Here is a 22,687-nt window from a genome sequence, read left to right on the forward strand (position 1 = left end):
ATCACGGCAGATGGACGTCCCTCCCTGAGCCTGGTTCTGACAGACGTTTCTTCCTGTTAAATGTGAGTTTTTCTTTCCCTCTGTTGCCATGTGCTTACTCACAGGAAGTCATCCAATTGTTGGGAAATATCTCTGTATTATTGTAGGGTCTTTACCTTACAATATAAAGCACCTTGAGGCAACTGTTGTTGTGATTTGGTGCTATACAAATGCTATATAAAGAAAAGCTTGAATCGAACTGAGTTTTTAACACAATAAATGGTTCAGCCATAAACTAGGACACCTTTTAATCACATGTGGGTGACACAACTCCAGTCTAGCTGTGCATCAGGGGTGGGCAATTCCAGGCCTCGAGGGCCGGTGTCCTGCAGGTTTTAGATCTCACCCTGGGTCAGCACACCTGAATCAAATGATTAGTTCATTACCAGGCCTCTAGAGAACTTCAAGACATGTTGAGGTCGTCATAGTCATCTAAATCAGCTGTATTGGATCAAGGACACATCTAAGACCTGCAGGACACCGGCCCTCGAGGCCTGGAGTTCCCCACCCCTGCTGTACATAATACCATCGGTGAGTCGGAGTCATTTTGCCAAAGCATAAGTAACTGACAAAAAAAAAAAAAAAAGCCCTGTAGTGTATTCTGAGGTCCTCTGGCCTGGTGATGGGGACATACTGGGTTTCTAAATGGTCCCAACATCTTCATAGAGGCAAAGAGTGCTCACTTTGGTCCCAAAGTTATAGAGCCATTCCTGACTTAGGGTTAGCATGACGATTATTAGCCGTTTACTGAGGTTAAACATTAAAGCCAACTTTGACAGGAACTACTGTAGCAAAACACTCTGGATACAGTAACCTCTCTGCAACAATAAGGCCTGAATGGTTTGGAAACAGGTGGGAGCGACTGGAGAAACTGCGTATATGCAGAAATCTGTACTTAAACCTCCATCTGCTAATGTTTATGCACAAGTTTCATCTGTATCGTTTTCATGGTTGTACTAGCAAGACATCTTCAGCTTCTGCCTGGATGGCTGAACAGAAGGTGAGCTATGGTTGAGAAGACAAACTTAACCCCAACTTGCTTTACTAAAGGAAGCAAACTGATTTGTGGAGACTACATAGCAGAAACAAACATGAATCTGCACATCAGAATAAGAGTTTATTAATGAAAATTAAAAAGAAACCACAATTAACATCTACACAAAAGAGTAGTGGAACCATCACTGCTGTTTGGAATAAAGTAGCAAGACAAAGATCACTCTCCGGTTGCTTTCTGTGAGTGCTGTGCCACGATGGAGGAAACGAGGATTTCACATCTACTCCGTAGCAAAGGATCCCGAGCCCCTCACATACAATCAGCTGTACACTCTGATGCAGAAACGCGACTCGGTAAACATTCAGACTACACGGGCTCCTGACGACGCTCCACTTCTGGTCACTTAGGCACTCTTTGTCCAGTTGTAACAAGACAAGATGGAGAAAGGCTCCGTGTATGTACGAAAACGGCTTTAATTCAATCACAGATGAATTCAAGTCAATCACAGACAACACATACAAATAATTAAAAAAAAGAAAGAAAAAAAAGACAAGAGTGAAGGACAGATGCTGAGGCTCTGTGGTCCATTTAAGGATAGTTACAGTTTATTCCACCCTGCTTATTTCCCTTTTGTAGCTCATTGTCAAACTCATTTTGGATTGTGTCGTAGAGGTTCAGGGTAACAAGGAGTTGCCACACTAAACTGTAAATCTGGGCAAAAATTCAGGCCGTCTACCTTTCAAAGAACATTGGACTTGTGCAAAATCCATACCCTCCATTTATGGAAAGCAATCCCATGTGAACCCAACATGAAACCTGAAACACAGCCTCCCGATGAGCAGGTGAGAGCTGTGCTTCTGAGTACAGCTGGGTCACTGGAAAGCAAAGGCGTGAAGAAGGCCGCTCTCACTCAGAGGAGACAGCCGATGAAGGGACACGAGAGGACGGAGACCCAGATGTTCTGGAGTTTAGAAGTTTAACTCCTTATTTCCCTACAACAGATGTAGTGAGTACAAAGTTTATGACCTAAAGACCCACACGGGAAATACATCAGGTAGAAATAAACTGGAACCATCCTCAAATATGAACACTGCTGAATTTCCTTCTTCACTGTTATTAGTTTAAGTCTGTTGAGCATTTGACGAGGAGTTAAGTGCTAATGGAAAAGGTTTGAGGAGGACTCTAGTGTAGCAGGTGGACTCGGTGGGCTCTCAAGTCTTTTGAGCATTTATCAAACATTTGCATCTCTGACATATTCGTCGTCAGTCCGTCCATCACTGTGGGCAGAGCTCAGTGGGGGCAGTTCTCCAGCTCCACTAAGCTCCTGATTGAGTCTGTACACAAAGATCAGGAGGAGTGGCTCAGAAACCCATTCCACCCCCCATACCGCCCATGCCCCCCATGCCTCCCATGCCCCCTGGCATTTCCTTCTCCTCCTTGGGGAGCTCTGTGACGACAGCCTCAGCAGTGGAGAGCAGAGATGCTACTCCTGCAGCATCCATCAGTGCTGTCCTCACCACCTGTAAGAGGAGGAAATGAAAAGTTAAAGCTCCTCCATAATCGGCCATGAGAAAAAAACAAAACAAAAACCTATATACCATCCACCTTGCGAGTGAATGTGATTGGCTGAGCTGTACCTTTGTGGGGTCGATGATGCCCTTCTCCACCATATTGACGTACTCTCCCTGCATGGCATCGTAGCCCATCCCAGGGGATCCCTGCAGGATCTTTTCCACAACGAGTGAACCCTCCACGCCTGCGTTTTTGGCAATGGTCATGGCAGGAATACGGAGCGCCCGTCTGATGATGTCCACACCTGTTTAGATCGAGGCGCTGGTTAAAACCGAAGCACGTATGTAACCCTAGGAGTATGGGTGGTACCGAGAAGAGGCCAAAGCACGATCTTACCGATCTTCTGGTCAGAGTTGGCAGTTTTGAGGGCGTCGAGGGCGGGGATGCAGCGCAGCAGGGCACAACCTCCTCCAGGAACAATGCCCTCCTCAACAGCTGCCCTGGTGGCATTCAGAGCGTCTGTCACGCGGTCCTTCTTCTCATTCACCTCCACATCACTTGTTCCTCCCACCTGAAATAGAGCAAAGGTGTCACAGCTTTGCCTCTCCACAGGAAAAACCACTCATCCACAAATGGTGCCGAATCCAACCTTGAGCACGGCGACTCCATCCGAAAGCTTTGCCAGCCTCTCGTTGAGCTTCTCCTTCTCGTAGTCACTGGTGGTGTTCTCCAGCTGCTCGGCGATCTCTGCCGCCCGTTTCTCAATCTCAGCCGAGCTGCCTCCTCCCCTCAGCAGCAGGGTGTCGTCTTTAGTGATCTGCACCTCGCCGACCTTGCCGAAGTCATGAGCCTGGATGTCCTCAAGAGCCAGGCCCAGAGCCTCATCCCCAAACACCTACAGATACACAAAGAACGATATACCATCAGATGGCAGTTCAGATTTATAAAGAGTTGCCACACTTAAGACTGATGAGAACCTACAGTCCCCCCGGTGGTGATGGCCATATCCTTCAACTGGTTCTTCCTGTTGTCGCCAAAGCCTGGGGCTTTAACTGCTACCACCTGAAGCCCAACCTTCAGCCTGAAAAGAAATGAAAAAAAAAAAAAAAAAAATAGCTACTACACATTCAAAGTTCCCTCAGTGTAGTTTCCTTTTTTTTTTTCTTAAGCAGTTAACATGCATCTCAGTCCCCGACTTCACAACAACAATGTACCTGTTGAGAACCAAGGTGCTCAGAGCTTCTCCATCCACGTCCTCTGCCACGATAACTAGAGGTTTACGGTGCTGGTTGGCAATTTCCAGAGCTGGCACAATGCTCTGGACACTGGAGATCTTCTTCTCACTCAGCAGCAGGTAGGCATCCTGGAACTCGCACTTCTGGCCTGGTAGAAACAGGAAGAAACAAGACTTGGCATATGAAAACCATTCACAGTTTAATGGTTACAAAACCTGCATGTTTTACTGTTAAATTCAGTCAGCACACAGTATCGATGTTAGACGGGGACGATTGCAACCTCAGACAAGTTTGAAAGCATGCTTCTGTCTTTTCTTTACCTCAAATTTGTCTCTAAAGATTATATTTGGATGCAAGTGAAAACACTGTAACAATTCAATAAAGCAAACCGTTTCAACACTGTCACAGATAATGACTTGTGTTTAAAACACTGTCAGATGATCTTCTGGGCTGCTCGCCCTTTCCCTGATTATCGATGCGTTACTTTTTCCAAATACCTTCTGCAAAGCATACACTTTCTCCAGCAGGGGGCAGCACTTAACAAGTCAGTGTGTTGAGATGTTTTTGGAAGCACACTGCTGTTGAACTTTAGACGCTTTACTTAGCCCTAACCCCATTACCTCAATGGACTTTGCCTATTTTCCAAGTCACCACTGAATACAAATACCTTGTCTGGGCTCACTGCACCACCTTGTGGTGCAAACCAATATTACATGAAATAACACATTTACAAAGTGTCTAACACTGATTCAGACAAAACCTATAAAATAAAAATTTAAGAAACTAACATGTTATGCTGGACATTCTAGTCAGGCAGCTACAAAGAGTTAAATGGCAACAACTAAAGAGGATAAATAGTTTAGATATGGTTTGTTTGTTGTGCTCCTGTAGGACAGTGGGACTTTTACAAGCCTTTCACACTAACTGGTCATTTTATAATGAGTGCACAGCACCGGTTTATCAGTTAAAACTTTTAGTGAGTAGTAATGCACAGCTGAAACCTGTTCAGCAGCCTTACCTTTGGCAGTGTTGATGAAGTAAGGTGAGATGTAACCGCGGTCAAACTTCATACCCTCAATGATCTCCAGCTCATCATGCAGAGTCTTCCCATCCTGGCAAATTGAACCAAACATTTACAAGCTGTCCTCAAAAATCAGACAGTAAATGTTCATTGGACGAGTAAATGAGCTTTTCTCCAGCAGGAGGAAATCTCTGAAACCAACCTTGACGGTGATGACTCCCTTGCGGCCAACTTTCTTCATGGCATTAGAAATGATGTTGCCAATCTCCACATCTCCATTGGCTGAGATTGTAGCAACCTGAAAGAGCAGACTCATAATTAAAGCTCAAATCCCAAATGCCTGAGGCCTCATGGAGACAGCAGAAACATTACCATACCTGTGCGATCTCCTCGGGGGTTGTGACGGGCTTTGAAAGGTTCTTCAGCTCGTTGATGATGGTTTCTACAGCCATCATGACACCTCGGCGAATCTCCACGGGGTTCGCACCTTTGCTGATGTTATCGAAACCTTCCTTGGCGATGGCGCGAGCCAGTACAGTGGCGGTGGTCGTGCCGTCGCCGGCCTCCTCGTTGGTGTTGTTGGCCACATCCTGCACCAGCTTGGCACCAATGTTCTTGTACTTGTCCTTCAGATCAATGCTCTTTGCCACCGTCACGCCATCCTTGGTGACCTTTGGACTGCCCCAGCTCTGCTCGATGATGACAGTGCGACCCTGAAACGAGCCAGAAAGTTGTGAGATGAAAAGTTCTGCACATATGTTTCACAAAGACAAATAATCACTCTTTCATCTCCAGTATTTTCTTAAGTCTATGCCATTTGTTGCATTGCAAGAGGCATTAAACAAAATGCATTAATCATTATGCTAAACACTAAACACTTATGCTAGCATATCTGCTTTATTAGTCCAAATACGTCTCAATTCTTTGCTGAAATTAAACCTGCTATTGGCAAGAAATTCAGTGATTTCCATTCTCTGCCTGTGGAGGGCAGGGTACCCCTTTGTGACATCAAGTCAAAGTGTACAAATATCTAGCTGTAAGAGCCCCAGTTCGGCCCACCTGTTGTTCAAATATCTGTATTTATTAGTGCCAACCAATCAATAAAGTTGGCTTAACGCAAGACCAGGAGCTGAAAGCCTACACCAACACTCAGTGTAAGATATTAAGGATCTTTCTGTACAGTCTCCTAGAAAACTGTTCTAATATTCAAGAAAAACAAAACAAAAAAAACCCCCCCAAAAAACCAAAGGGGGCGTTACCTTTGGGCCCATGGTGACAGCCACGGCATCAGCCAGCAGGTCCACTCCCTGCAGCATGAGGGCACGAGCGTCAGCCCCAAACTTCACATCCTTGGCGTAGGCTCGTGTGAGGTGGGGAGCCAGCGCCCGGCTCACAGGCCTCACCTGCCTCATGACTGTGGCTAAACGAAACATGTCTGTGGGAGGAAAACACAGGTTAGGCCATAATGATGACTCCAAGTATCCCAAAGTTTAATTACATTTCTTCGCATATGCAATAAGTACACCTCTAGTGGCCGCAGACGGCATGACATGAGACTTGTGAATGAATGAATAAAGGAACATATCCAGTTGTACTAAACAACAAGGGGGCAGAGTCCCCTGGACTTATCATTAATCTGCAAGTTTAATGGTTTTAAGTGTTACCAATACTGGTTTTGGCCTGCCTACCTACATATTAAAAGTAAAGAGAGGTGCAGAGGTGTGTTGTTATTAATAGTTGAACAACACAATCTGACAGCCAGAATATCTGAAAATGTGTCAATTAAGTGGTTGAAACTGGAAGATATTTCATTAACCTCCTAAGACCCGAACTCTTCCACGGCATGCATTTTTAATTTCTCCTTGATATTTGGACATATTGGGGCCCGATGAATGTAAAAACAAAGAATTACCAGATTTTTTTTTTTTTTTTTACCTGATTTTTGTTTCTAAGAAAAATGACAGCCACATATGAGGATATTCGATTAAATTTTTGATAGAACAGTAGCAGTGTAATGTCCTCGTAAATAGACATCAGGCCCTTGTAGAGCAAAATTATCCAAGTATTTTGGTCTAAAGAACCCAAAATGTGATGTCCACATATGTGGACGCCATGTCCTAGGAGGTTAAGGTACAAAGTAACAAACGAACAAACCAAAAAAAAATAAAAAAATCCTGGAACATTCTTTAACATTCATTAAGGGGTTAGTAAAAATGATAAGGTAGCCCCAGAGCCAACCTGTTAAAACCAGTTAGGAAAACCTGTCAGTGACTTCAGTCAGCCACATCACACCTGCTTAGCGAATAATGACCATCTTTTAATTATTGAGTAACATATCAATTATCAAAAAGTAGAAATTGTAAATTGTTCAGTACTGCAAGAACAACAAGCTATTACGAGTTTAAATTGTGCAGCAGTAGTATTCAAGAGCCCCTTGTCGGTTATCGGCGATTTTTAAATGGGGTTTACAACCATGGATTGTTATTAAGGTCTAAGGACCACAGGATTGTAACCCCAGATTATCCATGTTTTTAAAAGTCGTGTACAACGCCATCCCCGTGACTTTATCCCCATTCTTGTTGTAATTACTTGAGGTTAAGCTGTATTTAAGCTACTGAGCGACCAATAACCATAGTAAATTCAGTGCAGATGAATATAAAAAAAATCAATTAAGTGTAACTACTTCAAAATATGTGATAATTGACTAAAAGACTCAAATGTTCTAAATGCTTCAGTCTCTTGACTGTTAATTCTATGTGCATTAACCGTGACTGGATTAAGAAACGTCCACCCCACGCGTGCGCTCTTCAGGTCGTGCGTCACAAGGTCAAATTTCTGAAAGCACGTGTGGAAGTGCTTTCTCCATCCCTGCTCAGCTCATACACGGTCTCACTGCGGGGTTTTAACTGCTTTTAATCACTCGCTCTCTTCCTCTTACTCCACACGAGCAAAGCACATTTAACAGTCGAGACAATACACTTACAAGGAGAGCACAGAGACAGCTAGCCTGTCGGTTAAAGTCTGTAGTCACACCTTTACTCGCATGTCCTTGCAGTTAGAAGGGGAAGAAATCTGTTAGCGCGGAGCCATCAAACTCGAGCCTCCTGAGCAGCATGCGCAGAATGTACTCTACATAAAAGCTAGCGCTATTCGCGAGTATACGGGCTGTAACGTAAACTGAGCAGCTTCAGACACTTGCAGCAGTGTCCACACTTACCTGTGAGTTGAGGTAAAGGCTTGCTGCTAGCCGGTCCGCAAGACGGAATGATATAAGGACTGGAGGAGAGAACAGTCGTGCGGAGTAACGGAGACAGAACTGCACATGGCCTAACACATCCGGGTTATGTACCGGCCCGCCCAGACTGTGTATAAACCATAACTTCCTAATAAAAGTGCTCTTCTTTTCAAATTCATAATAACGTGCGGGCACACTATTACTTGAATTATAGTTTTAGATAAAATAAAGTCAAAACAGTGTGTAAAATAGGTTAATTAGGATAGAAATATGTAGAATTATAAATTAATGCTCGTTCCTGGGCAGACGGTTCCAGAATTTTCTGGCGTGCCATTGGCGGAAAAAAATAAAGGTCAAAGTTGACATTGTGCAACATTGCCTCAGCTCGGAGTGTTTCAAAGATAGAAAAGTCACTAAAGCAGTTTTAGAAAATGTCCCGTACATGTTTTGCTTTTATTAAATAATGTGTGTGCTTTTAAAAAAATATTTTGATGTTGGCCTTGGGTGTACTAGAACTTTCCGTTGCGCCTGACAAGTTCAGGGCAGGTTAGTGCGCATGCGCATTCTGGATATTTCTTCACGTGGAGATATCCTTCAGCGTGCCAGATTCACGCTCACCAAGGATTCGGGGTGCAGCTCCACACCGGCTCTCAGACCTCACACACACGTCCAGAAATGGTAAGGTGCCTGGTTAATTTAAAAAAGGCGAACAAAAAACGAGTGTCAGTCACCGCCGAGTTCTTTGATATAGGTGACGTAGTCAGTAGACGGTTTAAATAAACTGACCAGCTTTTAGTTATCCTTAGCCGCATGTTAGCTAAAGTGAACATCAGTGACAAGGTCACGCTGCAAGGGAGCTAAGAATGAGCTTAAACAAATGCACGTTTGTCTTAATGGCAAGCCACAAAGCCTAAAACTAGATGAGGGATCATAAGACCTGTATACAAGTACAGCTATGAGCGCACTGTTAGCTGAAGTAAAAAGGTAAGTAATTGCACTTAGTGTAGCCATTCATTCATTCATTCATTCACACGCACACACACACACACACACAAGGTGCAGCAAGTTTGCGTTTACCGTCAAGCTCAAGGGCACAAACCTCCAGGCATGAGATTTAGTGAGGAGCGACAGGCAGTCCCATTGTTCTTGCTGAACTACTACTGACATCCAATACTGGCCTCTGAGTCAGGAGCAGCAGAAGTTTCGTTTGCTTGAAAGTAGTTTTTATAGCAGCATGCACTCAGATTGCATTCAGGACAAATATGAGGTACTCAAGTACTTTATCCACCGTATTTGAGGAAAATTGAGTGCTTTTTACTGCAGTAAATCTCTTTAAAGGCTTATCAGTGTAGAGGGAGTTATACTTGTCTGTACACATTTGCGTTGGAAAAGTTGCATCACACCTGTGTAGAAACATTGTCACAAGTAAAGGTCATGCAAATATTTAAAAATGTACAAAATCAAAAGTACTCATTGTATAGAACAGATTACTGCTAGCATTGAGTCTTGCCACTGGTCAGCCATCTTGAAATGTTATGAGACACTTACGTGGGTAGTTCTTTTGAAGCCTTGTTTAAGTAGAAACCATGTCTGCCAAAACTAGATCCTCAACTAGCTTGATACTCAATTTAAATGTAGATGTCTAGTATACATCTGGTTTTCTTGTCAGGTCATAAGCCAATCAAAACACTATCAGTGGCTAAAGTATGAGGAGAAAAGTTGGTGCATCTGACAGAAATGTGGGGCTAATCATAATGACCTTATGCAACTCGTTAAGAACTTTGTGAAAACTGCTTCGTCTGGCCTTGGATTTTATCTGGTACCAGTGAGCAGGAGGATGTTTGATCCAGGCTCAGGGCTGATTGATGTTGGTTAGTTTGTTTTATCGGTGGAGAGGTGAAGAGTCCTTGGCCTGGACCCCTCAGACATAGTGTGGAAGCTCCGCCTCCTTTCCCTACTTATCAAACTGGAACCAGTCCCACTCCATCACCCTCCTCCATCACAGTCACAAATGACCTTTACTGAAGGTCACTCATGCAGTTGCTTTTTTTTTTTTTTTTTTTAAATTTTTTTTTTTCATATATGTTTTTATTCATAAACTCCTTTACATTTTTCATAGTTGAAAAAACTATATCTGCTGCCTCAATTCATCCTCTGTCTGAAACAAGCTAACTCCTGCGTGTTCAGTTTCCAGAAGCCTTTAAACAAATTTTTTTCTTAAAGTCGTGACAGAAAAGAGTTGATCGTTGTCTTTGAAATGCTGCACAGCTGCTGTCCTCCTCGTGATTTCAGACTCGAGTAGATAAATGAGGATAAGTTGATTTTCAGTTTAGCAGTAACTGATTGACAAAGGCTGCCTCTGTCGCTGACCTCCACCCTCTTTCTTTAACTCAAACCCAGCAGCTTATTATTCACTCATGCATTATAACCAACCTGAATCTAGTTAATGTTCAAATTTTAAAACCTTTGCAGCAAATCGGTGTGTGTGTCTGCAGATGTTGCATAACACATAAGTCAGGGGAGTGGGGCGTGTTACACAAGAGAGCCAACTTAAAAGTTTGGAGTCAAATTTGTAGGATTTTTCTTTTCCTCCAACTTTTATTTCTAATGATGGATCATTAGCTGCCCAGTTCACCTAAACATAGTGTGATAGTCATACTAATATGTCCTGTCTTTGTGTGGTCCAGGCTTTCAGAAAATTCCTTCCTCTGTTTGACCGGGTGCTTGTGGAGCGCTTCACAGCAGAGACGGTAACAAAGGGGGGCATCATGCTGCCAGAGAAGTCTCAAGGCAAAGTGCTGCAGGCTACAGTGGTGGCAGTCGGACCTGGCTCTGTCAACCAGGTAAGCATACATGGCATAGCTGCTACAAGAAGAGTGTATGGTTTTTGTTTTATTTTATAAACTAAAGCTTGTTTTTGCAGTTGGTATTAAACTACATGAAAATTCCACAATTCACAATACCATTAATAAAAACAATAATTAAATTAAGAACTCTTAAACAGAAACTTTATTCCCCCCCCCCCCCCCCCCCCCAAACAAGACGGTTATGAATCAGTATATCATGCTTGAGATGGGTTTTACTTTGAAAAGATTCCAATATTATAGTTATTGCTTATCCTTCAGTGTCCCTGATTGGGTTTAAAGCAGGGGTGGACAACTCCAGGCCTCGAGGGCCGGTGTCCTGCAGGTTTTAGATCTCACCCTGGGTCATCATACCTGAGTCAAATGATTAGTTCATTACCAGGCCTCTGGAGAAGTACGAGAATTGTTGAGGAGGCCATTTAGCCAGTAGAATCAGCTGTGTTGGATCAAGGACGCATCTAAAACCTGCAGGACCCCGCCCCTTGAGCCCTGGAGTAACCCACCCCTGCTTTAAAGGGTTAGGCTGATGCAGGTTGTTTTAGACACACTGCGCATAATTCTTTTTATGCGCACAACTCTTATTTCTGTATACACAGTTGCTCCTGCAAAAGCAAAACTGTTCAAAATAAAGTCTGTTATAGTTTTTAGAATTTCTGGTTTTAGTTTTCTGAAGGTGTTGCACCTTTAAATATGATGCATTAAGAGAATAAAATCTGGACTTTACTATTTCCTAAACGCTGGTTACAGAATTGGGTTAGCACTGCTAACATAGTCACAGTGTCTGGTTGACCTTCAGACCTGATCTAACCTAACCTAGTTTTTTTTCTCTCAATGATACATTTGAAAACTGCAGTAAAAATGTATCTCTAAATACACAGTAGTGAACAGGACTCCTGTTGAAGCACAGATCCTCAGTCATCTGCCCTTTAAAAAACTGTTAGGATCAGGGAAGCTACGTGTCATGTGGCCATCCACTGCATGACTGTATTTTCTTGTAAATTATAGGGTGAAACGAAAATACAGATTTTTATTGATTTTTAAATATAAAAGACTCAGTAACAACTGTGGTGTTACTTCATGCCTGACATGTTTTTCTCCTTCTTTCAGAAGGGAGAAATCCATCCAGTGAGCGTGAAGGTTGGGGAGAAGGTTCTCCTACCAGAGTACGGTGGGACTAAAGTCATTTTGGATGACAAGGTGCGGTGCAGTTTCCTCAGACTCTGTCCACACTTTTGTGCTGAAATTAGTTTAATTTTTTCTTGTCTTTTCTCCCATAGGACTATTTCCTGTTCCGTGATGCAGATATCCTCGGTAAATATGTTGAATGAGTCGCCAGTCCTCATGTAAAGTCCCTGACATCCCTGGAGAGAAGAAATTAAGTTCATTCATGTGTCTTTTTTTTTTTTTTTTTTTTTTTTTTTTTTTTTTCCTTCTTTGTGTTCCTGTAAATAATTCTAATCGTGTTTTGTTACAATAATAAAAGTGAAGACTCATTGTTGGGCTTTTCCTTTGACACACCTCCACCTGAAACTGTGTGATACTTGTGTAATCTTGGCAGAAGGAAAGTTTAATAGGCTTTTGTTCACATAAAGAAAAAAAATGCAAGCACATAAAAAGCTAAACACAAAAGGTACTGCTATAACTTTTAGCTGTTTTGGTTTTGCTGTAGTTTTAGGTTGGCAGCAGGTGTTGTAGTTTCAGATGGTGTTGCTGCACTTCAAGTGATTGCTTTAAACCTTTGAAATCACAGTAAAACCACAGCATTTAGTAGTATAACATCTGTAACCATAGGGTTAACGTGGGCTGGAACAACATGGAATGATGTAAAGTTTCTGTATTTCCAAAGCAAAGAAGAAACAAAAACGAAACAATGTGCGACGCTGAGAGATGGAGAAAGATTTGCATAGCTGAAAGGGAAATGAGAAATTTTCAAAAGTAAGGACTGCACAATAAGTTACATCTGCTAAAGTGGAACCATACTGTTCTAATTATTGTTTTTAAATCAAATATCGAACTTATACATAATGTACTGATGAATGTGGTTTTGTGGAAAATAATGCAAACCAGAAGTATATTCATTTTGACTAATTTGAACTTCAGGCAAAACTGGTTAGTTTGTAGTAAAGTATATATTGGATTGGTACAGAGCAGACCAGTTGTTCATGGTTAATGCTAGGTTATAGCAAGGGTAGCAGATATCAATCTATATTTAAGGTTATCGATTAGATTCACCCACTAAATTCTAACTTTCAAGTGTGTTTGGGTTGGGAAATCAGCCACATGCATCCTGAAATACCTGCTTATATCTTAAATGCATATGACTAAACCCACAACGAGCAGTGCATGTGGAAGGAGCAGCACAGATCAGCTGATCAAAACAAATTATTTATTTCTAAGGAATTCTTTTCTCAGCGTTACTAAATCCGATTTTAAGGTTCCCCAACCAGCCAAATCCCACTTGAGCCTGTTCCTGTAACTAAGGAACCCATGACACATAGAAAAACATACAGTAAAACGAAAAACTAGATTCCTAACTCAATCACAGCGCCTCTCTTTGTAGACAAAGTGAGAAAGCTGGGTTTTCTTCTAATTCAGACTTTGAGGCAGTGCACCCAGATTTCATGCGTAGCTGTAAAAACATTAAACACTGTTTTTGGTGTTTGTCAGGTTGGTCTGTGTCTTTCTCATTGGCACTTTGCAGATATGCGAACCCCCTGCATATTGGCTAAAGAAGAGTGCCCTATCACCGATACGGGTCTCCTTACATAAGAATGAAGTTTGAGCCTCTTTGTGTTACCGTATCGGCTCAGCAGCTACAACACCGCGGCTGACGAACATCCGGGTATTCTGTCGAGATGGTCATGGCGGAGGGTACTGCAGTTCTCAGGAGGAATCGGCCTGGAACCAAGGCGAAGGTGAGTTGTGGTCTGTAGAATCACTCCAGCATGAGTACAAGAACCCTCTCCGCGGCTGGGAGAAGCTGCGTCTGTGGTGCTGTACAGCATTATCGTCCTTATTTTCGCGACAACTTTGTCGCAGACAGCGTATAGGAAGGGCCTGACCTGGAAATAGCCAGCTAGCTAAGATTAGCGGTTGGTCCGTCTAGTTCCTGGAGTAATGTTAGCGACTCTTGGTCCTGCTTTCCCTGTTCTGAATAAGCGTTTGGCTTGAATAATTCCTACGCCAGTTTGATGATACATTTGTACACATACCTCGATCCACGCGTCCGAGGAAAATTGTTAATTTCGCCGGAGCTTTGCAGGAAATAGTCATATCCCAATAGACGATACATAACTATGTAGCTAGCTATCTGCCTTCGGAGCTCAGAGTAATGTAGGAAAACTATGGCTGTTAACTTAGGTACTAACGTTTTACCCTCCGAAAAACTTCACCTGTCACCGACAGTTTGTCATCCCGTTACCCCCCTCTCCGTGTGTGTCATATGTGATATATAAACTGTCAGGATTGGCAATTTCTTTTCAGTTTACGTCAGATGACAGTCATATTATGAGCTAGCCATATAGACTAGCTTTGGATAACTGGCGATACATTCCAAACACTGAGTGCACACTAATACTGTCCTTCTTCATTGTGCAGGATTTCTACAACTGGCCGGATGAATCATTTGAGGAGATGGACAGCACCCTGGCTGTCCAACAGGTGGGTTGACATTTCATGTGTGTGTTTGTGTGTGGGTATGTTCCCCACCCAATTTTAGACTGTCTGGTGCTGCTGTCTTATCGCTTGAGCTTAAAGTTGCTCAAATTAGGCAAGAATTTGACTACATAGAGCTCGGAAATCGCAAAGCATGTTGATAGGCACCATGTTGTTCACATAAACAAAACAAAGTTAGATCCTAGCAGGCATTAGGGAGGAAAACAGGCTAATGAATTTAATGTTGCACTGTAATAATAACCTTATGTTTACTTCGTACTTTAACTAAACTGTACTGTGAGTCTGAAAAATGAGTCATTCAGATGCATAGCAGTTTTGGCTTTTATTATGGCAGGTCGTGTCATTGCAACATTTTGTGCTGTGGTGCAGCAGCAGCTGCAGGAGCTTTTTTTGTTCTCCATTGATACCAGTCAGCAGTATCCACCTCGACTTCTGTGTGTTCACTTTCGTAGCCCGGCCACGATCACACTATCGCAGAATCTGTTTTTCAAAATCAAAGCATGAAGACTTTCTTTGATTCCAGCTATGCTGCCAGGTAGCTACAACCCAGATAACTGACACACCTAGGGTGTGTAGCATAGCAACAGCCCTACAGCATGTAACCACAACAGTTAAATGTAGTGTAATTATAACTTTGCGGTATGAAATTCCTGTGATCACACTAACAGATTTTTCAAAATGTTGTTGAAGGTGATACGTTTCCTTCTTCCAACTGCTACCCAAGCCAAGCTCCTTGTTGCTGCTTGTCTGGAAAAGGGTTTCCATTCTAGTCACATGTGCTGTTTTGTCATTTTAAAACGCAGCACTTTAGCTTTCAAACCCAAAAGCACCATCTATCTTTATATATTCCGTTATCAACTCGAACTCGAAAAACAATCCCATTATGCATTACATTAGTGATGTCACAATCCTGAGCTCTATATTCGGTCAGTGTAAATGTTGTTAAAGGTTTAAAAAACTGTGGGGGGATTTCACACTCAACCTAGTGAAGTGAGTTTATATGTATAGTAAAATTTAAAACCAACTTTTAACCAAAGAGCTCTCTAGGTGAAACTGGATGAAGTCCTGACACAGAAAAACATTGAACTGAGGGTCAGTGACTTTAATCAGCCAGTTCAATTTGACATTTTTGACTGTGCTTGCAGGCATCATGTGTTGTGTTTACATGCCTTTGTCGGAACATGATTTTGAGACAGTTTGCAGTGTTTGCTGCTTTTTCTGACTTTAAGTAACCAAAATCTCTCCAAATTCCTCTGTGCCTTCTTTTAAGCAGTAGGGTTAGCACTGTGAGCTTTGGATTATGAGCTGTGCTTGTTGTGACATCTTGTTTTTAATAATGTTGTCACTCAAGTTTTCCTCAACATTTCTGTTGTTATTTTCTTTTTTTCCATCTGACTCATACTCCTAACGTACCGGTGTGGCTGACAGTAGCCCAAACATTTACACATGTGCTGCTCTCTGCTGTGTGTGTCAGCCTACCTGGTGCGGCTCTGACTTTATTCCAAACACATTATTGGTTTGGTGCGACACTGTTTGCATTGTCATTGGCCTTTCGTGATGTATGAACACATTCACTGTGTGTTCACCATGTGTCAGGTGATGAAAGTCAGACTGGACTGTAAGTGAGAGTCTGTACTAATGTGTGTGTTTTCTCTGTGTCAGTATATTCAGCAGAACATCCGATCAGACTGCTCCAATATCGACAAAATCCTGGAACCTCCTGAGGGTCAGGATGAGGGCGTATGGAAGTATGAGCACCTCAGGTAAGAAGTCTTGGGGCACATATTTCTAAACAGGATCAGAGCTGCAGACAAGCATTTATAAAATGTCCTTTTATATGCTGGCAGCTCCTACACAGTATAGCAAATATATAGTGTACTTTTTGTTTCTAAAACATGAAATGTTTTGTAGGCTTCATTAGTTCTGTGTTCGGTCCTGTGCTTATTTCTCCTGCGTGCAATCAGTTTTTAGTAACATCTCTGAAGAAATTATTAAATTAAGTTGAATATGTAGACCAGTGCCGTTTCTAGAGATTCTTTGAACCAGTTCTTTGTTCAGATATGAGGAGCTTTCAGATAAAAAGAAAGTGAAGTATAGGCGATCTCTACTTGCTTAAATCTTGTGCTCACAGTTGGGCTAAAACCTGGCTGCAGAAGAAAAAATCATGTGATCAGAGGATATTTTGTTTTAACTCTGCTTTTATTGGATCCTTTTGTAGGCAGTTCTGCCTGGAGCTCAACGGGCTAGCTGTGAAACTGCAGGTGAGTACACTAAATCACCACAAACTTCCTTTGGTAATTTTGGGGTTTGAGCATTCTTTCACCCCTAGAAATTCGCCTTAATCCTCTATAGATCCCGAATCAGGTCTCATTTAAGGTTTAAAAAAATAGTGCAGTCTGCAAAAATGGTCATTGACACATAAGTCAGCAGCATGTAAGCTTGCTACTCTTTGTAAACCAGGAATATTTCTCTCTAGTGCAGAAGGGTTCAGGAACATCAAGTAGTTAGTTTAGTAAGAGACTGTTAGCTGCAGTGATTTTGGTGTTTCTGCCTGCAGAGTGAGTGCCATCCAGACACCTGCACCCAGATGACAGCCACAGAGCAGTGGATCTTTTTATGTGCTGCCCACAAGACACCCAAAGAAGTGAGTCAGAGCTTCCAGCTGTCACTCAAGCTTTTCAAGCAGCTGCTCTCACATTGATGGGTTTGTGTGTGTTTTGTGATGCTGCTGCTTCCACAGTGCCCTGCCATCGATTACACCAGGCACACGCTGGACGGAGCTGCCTGCCTTCTTAATAGCAACAAATACTTCCCCAGCAGGTCAGTCATTTTCCATTAAGCAGCTATAATTTATAGAATAGTATCAAATCAATTTCAGGTCATTGTTTAGCTGCTGAGCTGAATAACCAGACTGTTTCTGTTCACTCTTAATACTCTTGAGGCATCATTTTCAGCAGGCATCTGATTTCAGTATCCAAGCTCCAAAAGTACTCTTCAAGCTTCAAATTGACTCCAATAGGTGCTTCTACTAGAAAATCTCGGATGATTTAAAAAATGTGACCTCGATCTAAAGGTCAGAGGTCAAGTTCTCTAAAAACCCTTGTGAATGTGACAACTCGAGAACGAGGGGGGATGTAGGATTTTTCAAATTCATACCACAGGTGTGTCTGCTAGGAAGCTGTGGGGTAGTGCTGGTGGTTGCCAGTATTTTATTAAAAGTTATGCACAACTGTATTACTTTAAATTGCTGTTTGACTTTGACTCTGTTCTGAGACCCAGAGCAGGCATCAGCCACCACAGACATGACTTGATTACATGAGAGACGGAATAAAGTGTTGGAGGTGGGGTGGTGGTGGGTTGTAAAGTGGCTTGCATGTGCGCACACTGTAGACACATCTAAGGCACATTTATTACAGTGCCTTAGATGAGGTTGGATAGTTGGATTTGTATGGACAAAGTAATGGGGCACCTATACATTTCACCAGCAGCTGCTCAGCTATGGAAACCCATGCTGTGATGCTCCCAGTGCACAAGCTAAATCACCACTGGTTTGTGTCTACAGGGTGAGCATCAAGGAGTCATCAGTGGCCAAGCTGGGCTCTGTTTGTCGTCGCATCTATAGGATATTCTCTCATGCTTACTTCCATCATCGCCAGATATTTGACAAGTATGAGGTAGGTGTTTACAACCTTTGCTTCCCATCGCTCTCTGGTTGTTGCTGTCAAGCTAGAAATTCTAAAATGTGATTTTATTTGTTCCTTCCTGGTATATGGATTTGTTTTTTCTTTTTGCTGTTACAGAAACCAAACTTGAAGAGGTCATAAAGACTGTTATAGTTTTTTCATTTAATCTCTTGTATTTTTAGTGTGTTCATCATTGGTTTTAAGTAAATGTGCTCTGTTCAAGTTACTTTTTTCCCATTTCATTTCCATTTCAATTGCTAAATTGATTGTAACAAAACATAGAAAAAGTGAGGCGTTCCCCATCTTTGAGTGACTTCACACGAAAAACTGTGGATCAGTTCTCTGCAGAAATCTAAACTATGCTTATGAACAATCACTCAGTGCTTTACCTCCACTGTGCTCTGTGGCAGCAAACTACACACAGACTCCACGTCAGTGCAACAAATCAAACTTTTAGCCTTTTAATGGTGACACTGGTGAGCAAGCACGTTAACGTTAGCCAGCTAGCTGCTGCGTGGGATATAAGCAGTTTGTTCACAATAGCTTAACACAAGACTATTTATACAAGTCCATAATGTCTAAGGAAAGAAGAATTTGAATGATGTGTCAACTAGTTACCATCAGCAGGGCATCCCATCCAAGGAGGGTTATTTTGAGTTTTTCTTTTCAATTATTTGTCGATATGTCCAAATCACAACTCTGAAACTGTAAGTGAAGATTTTAAGATTTGCACATTTGTCTTTTTTGTCACAGTTCTCCTCCTACTTCATCTGCCTCACCCACCACTGCTATGTCCTCCCTTATTTCCACCTTATCTCCTGAACTCAAGTCACGGCTCCAACATAAGAAAATGTACATAAACATGCCTATTTATTACAATATTGTTACAGTTTTTGTCAGAAGATGAAACATGAGACCCTGCTGTAGCCAGCTGAACAGCTGGTTATAAGCTAACATTATGCTAGCCAATGTTAGGTTCAAGTGTCGTTAAAAAAAGAAGGAAATCACTTGTGATAAGCTGTTTGATTATTCTTTATTTATTTATGAAGTGTTTGAAGTGAATTCAGCAGCAATGGCAGTAGGGCTGGGCGATATGGCCTAAAATCCATATCATGGTATACTTTGAAGCATGTGCGGTAACGACATATATCGCGATATATTCTTCTGTATAAAGTATTTTACACACTATAAGGCGCACTTAAAAATCCTTTAATTTCCTCAAAAATTGACAGTGTGCCTTATGTATGAATTCTGGTTGTGCTTACTGACCTCGAACCGATTTTATGTGGTACACGGCGCTCAGAAATCTGTCAAAAATGTTTTAGTCTGACTTTGGTAAGCTATGAAGCCGCACCGCTTGATGGATTGCTGGAGCATTACAGCTACCGTAGTCAGGAGCCTCGCGGAGTAATCTGGGTCCAAAACTCCGTCTGCTTCAGGTCCCAAAGTCAAACGATCACTGCGGCATCACTGAGAGTTAAAAACTGTCTAAATTCTTTCATCTTTAATAAAATGATCAGCGTTGCTGCTTTACCAGGTGTAACAATTAAGTTTAACATCCAGACATCCATGAAAACAGATTTTATTAAATTTAGTTAGAGTAGAGTTAGAAGTTAGCAGGAAGTTAGCTCGCTAGCTTCCACCTAAACATGATATAGCATGTTCTGACTGAGAGATTTCTGAAAAAATTCAAACGTACAGCTCTGCTGTCACTTTCAACATAAATGAAGACAGAAAACTAAACAGCAGTGACGTTTGTAGGGTTACTGAAGTTGGGCTAGCTGGTATATAAGGATGTGCTACGTGATCGTAGCGACACAGCTATGTTAGCATAACATAAAAGCAGTGAAGCTGGAGGATGAACGCTAACTTTTTTCAACTCGATAAAAATTAACGTGAGGGTTCCTGATGGTTAGGGACAAATGCAATCGCATGGCAGGATGCTGTAAACGGACCAAACTTCAGTCAGGAGAACAACTGAGATAATCCATCCACAATATGAGGTTAGTCATTAATATACTGCAACAACATGGAAATAGAGCAGCTGGAGAGAATTCAACATTAATGAATCAATGGTAGGGAAGTGGAGGAAGCGCAATTTTTGGCTTTCGCCATATTCCAAAAGTGCTTAATCTCTTTGCTGTTACTGTCGCCCGGCATAATTTGCAGATGATGTTGTTTGCAGCCGCTTCAATGCTTTCGACCAAAACAGGCGCAGCTTGATGACACCATCAACGTGCGCTATCGCGGTAGAGCGGTATAGTAAAAATCTCTACCGTTGGCCAAATTTATATTGTTTCTACCTTATACCGTTTATACCGCCCACCCCTAAATGGCAGCATGCTTTGTTCTCTGCCATCATGAGGATTAAGGTTCATATATGCTTATTTCTCAGAAAGTAAGAGGAACGTGATCATAGGACAGGAGTGTGTTCCGAATCCATAAAGTAGAAACACACAAATGCCTCTCACTGTTCAGCTTTAGAACAAAACATTTCCAGCAGTGGAGTCTCATGGTCTAACTGTTTCCAGCCTCTTATAGAACACTGAACTGGTAACACACTGGGTGCTGTGAAGGAGACAAACTGGCTAGTGTGATCATTGCTACATATGTCTGTGTGCAGAATGAAACGTTCCTGTGTCACCGGTTCACACGCTTCGTGATGAAGTACAACCTGATGTCCAAGGACAATCTGATCGTTCCCATCCTGGAGGAGGAAGTGCAGAACACCTCTTCAGCTGGGGAGAGCGAAGCCTAAGAGACAGCTCCTGCTGCTGCTACCATAAGGGAGACAAATGTAAACATATTTCTACATTACAGAGGAGACGCATTCATTACACACACACACACACACACACACACACACACACACACACACACACACACACACACACACACACCAGTGTATTGAGGCTCCCGTCTAGTAACACTGTCCATGTCCCTCCTCCCCAGTCACCTGTATCTATCTAAAAGGAAGTAAGGGTAAAGATGACCAGGAGCAGAGTTCAGTCATGCCTGCAGGACACAATTATATTTTCTATTTCCACTCAGAGGTTGGGGGTACAGCTCTGCTCTCACACTTTTCCTGTAGGGAAACCCTGTTCATAACCCCGCATGTCCACAGGATCCAGCTTGTGTGCTCACGGCTCCGTGGCTGCTTCCCAGCACGCTGGAGGCATTTAGTTTTCCAGCAGAGGAAAACACTCATTTAGATCAATTGTGGCTCTACTTGAATTTAATGACCCTCTGTGCCTCTTTACTTCACTCGCCCACCAGTATAGCCCATCTCAGATTTATCTTCACTATATTTAGAATAAAGGGATTAATTTTTTGTTTTTTAGCACACATAAGCACCTATAATCTTATTTTAGATGAGAAGAAATAAAGGAATCATAAATACCGTGTAAATAAGGACAACTTTAACAGCATTAACCATGAAAGCTTAAATACTGATGGGGGAACTACAGTGTGAAAGGTTTTACCCTCCAGCAGTTCCTGATTAGAGGAGCATTCTTCAGATTTGAAGGAAATATGCAGCAGCTTTAAAGCTTGCAGTCAGTGTTTTGTATGGTTGGCTAACGTTTGGAGCCCTTTTTAGTTCCCACACACTTTGATTGTCTACGTTATAACACAGTGTACCGAGCATAGAACACGAAGCTGTTCTTGCAGGTATTCATCCATCCTCAGCAGCGATGGAGCCGTGACACCATGCTGCCTCTCGCTCTGGACATCGCAGGCTAATCTTCCTCAGGCAGCTGGATTTGCAGAAAGCCTCTGTAACTATGGTGACCTGTATTGTTGAGAAAGGCCCACACTGACAGCTTTCCCTCCTTCTGTGTATATAAACCCTCTGCCACTCCTCCCCGTTTAAATGCACTCATGTTTTCTGTGCACTTTTCTCCTGACTGCTTCTGTTCTTTTTGCTTGTATTGCCTACCAGTCTGATTTGGGGGTGTCCCATGAGATGGATCACTAAATTAGCCTGCTGACTTAATAATGCTATTAAAACACAATGTAGGTGTGCGGTTCGTGTGGTAGTGAACAAAGAAAACCGTAATCTCTTAGCTCTGTATGTGTACTAGCAGTCAGATAGTCTCTTTGGCCTTTGACGTGTATAGGAAGGCTGTTTGGCTAACTCTGATCCTGCATCGTGACATGTCCCCACTTCATAATACTGTGTCCAGTGTGCCTGATGTTCTCATCTCCTGCAGCAGTGGGCAACGTTTGGCTGCTTTAAGCATTCAATAAGTCATCCAGGAAGGAGAGAACATCGGCCACATTTACATGTCAGAGCACAACCTTCTTTTACCCTCTCCCTCATTAAGTTATTTTGTGGGAGGAGCCTGATCCAACCCACTTTTTTTTTTTTTTTTTTTTTTTATTGGACTAAAAAAATTTTTTGTTACTGTTGACATTTTCATGTCTGTTA

At 42.3% G+C, this 22,687-nt stretch overlaps 2 protein-coding genes across 4 annotated transcripts; one reads left to right on the forward strand and one right to left on the reverse strand.

Moving 5' to 3' along the window:
* Positions 1-1,486: 1,486 nt before the first annotated feature.
* On the reverse strand, positions 1,487-8,127 carry hspd1 (heat shock 60 protein 1). Its single transcript, XM_063499023.1, has 11 exons — positions 8,019-8,127; positions 6,061-6,236; positions 5,179-5,514; positions 5,004-5,099; positions 4,799-4,892; positions 3,760-3,928; positions 3,527-3,626; positions 3,195-3,440; positions 2,942-3,116; positions 2,671-2,849; positions 1,487-2,553 (listed from the first exon to the last, which is right to left on the reverse strand). The coding sequence occupies exons 2-11, from the start codon at positions 6,232-6,234 to the stop codon at positions 2,395-2,397; spliced, it is 1,728 nt and encodes a 575-aa protein (XP_063355093.1). The 5' UTR covers positions 6,235-6,236; positions 8,019-8,127; the 3' UTR covers positions 1,487-2,394.
* Positions 8,128-8,607: 480 nt separating this feature from the next.
* LOC134646281 (MOB-like protein phocein) lies at positions 8,608-22,680 on the forward strand. 3 transcript variants are annotated; one of them, XM_063500135.1, is made up of 9 exons: positions 8,608-8,714; positions 10,724-10,879; positions 14,498-14,560; positions 16,238-16,338; positions 16,794-16,836; positions 17,133-17,219; positions 17,316-17,395; positions 18,138-18,249; positions 20,882-22,677. In XM_063500135.1, the coding sequence occupies exons 1-9, from the start codon at positions 8,712-8,714 to the stop codon at positions 21,014-21,016; spliced, it is 780 nt and encodes a 259-aa protein (XP_063356205.1). In that variant the 5' UTR covers positions 8,608-8,711; the 3' UTR covers positions 21,017-22,677. The 3 variants fall into 3 exon arrangements, with proteins under 3 accessions (XP_063356205.1, XP_063356204.1, XP_063356203.1); XM_063500133.1 differs by lacking the exons at positions 8,608-8,714; positions 10,724-10,879 and adding an exon at positions 13,690-13,815 and having other exon boundaries at positions 20,882-22,680; XM_063500134.1 differs by lacking the exons at positions 14,498-14,560; positions 16,238-16,338; positions 16,794-16,836; ... (2 more) ...; positions 18,138-18,249; positions 20,882-22,677 and adding exons at positions 12,008-12,097; positions 12,178-12,394.
* Positions 22,681-22,687: the final 7 nt, after the last annotated feature.

This window comes from Pelmatolapia mariae, linkage group LG16_19, assembly GCF_036321145.2.
Source record: "Pelmatolapia mariae isolate MD_Pm_ZW linkage group LG16_19, Pm_UMD_F_2, whole genome shotgun sequence".
NCBI classification, from domain to species: Eukaryota; Metazoa; Chordata; class Actinopteri; order Cichliformes; family Cichlidae; genus Pelmatolapia; species Pelmatolapia mariae.

What these genes read in the sequence shown, in the direction of transcription:
- hspd1 (XM_063499023.1), bottom strand. Translation starts at nt 6,234, where the DNA reads ATGTTTCGTTTAGCCACAGTCATGAGGCAGGTGAGGCCTGTGAGCCGG. An exon ending in CTGTCACCATGGGCCCAAAG is followed by an intron (nt 5,515 to 6,060) that starts GTAACGCCCCCT and finishes GGCTCGTTTCAG; the next exon opens with GGTCGCACTGTCATCATCGA. An exon ending in CCCCCGAGGAGATCGCACAG is followed by an intron (nt 5,100 to 5,178) that starts GTATGGTAATGT and finishes CTGCTCTTTCAG; the next exon opens with GTTGCTACAATCTCAGCCAA.
- LOC134646281 (XM_063500135.1), top strand. An exon ending in GCACCCTGGCTGTCCAACAG is followed by an intron (nt 14,561 to 16,237) that starts GTGGGTTGACAT and finishes TCTCTGTGTCAG; the next exon opens with TATATTCAGCAGAACATCCG. An exon ending in AACAAATACTTCCCCAGCAG is followed by an intron (nt 17,396 to 18,137) that starts GTCAGTCATTTT and finishes TTGTGTCTACAG; the next exon opens with GGTGAGCATCAAGGAGTCAT.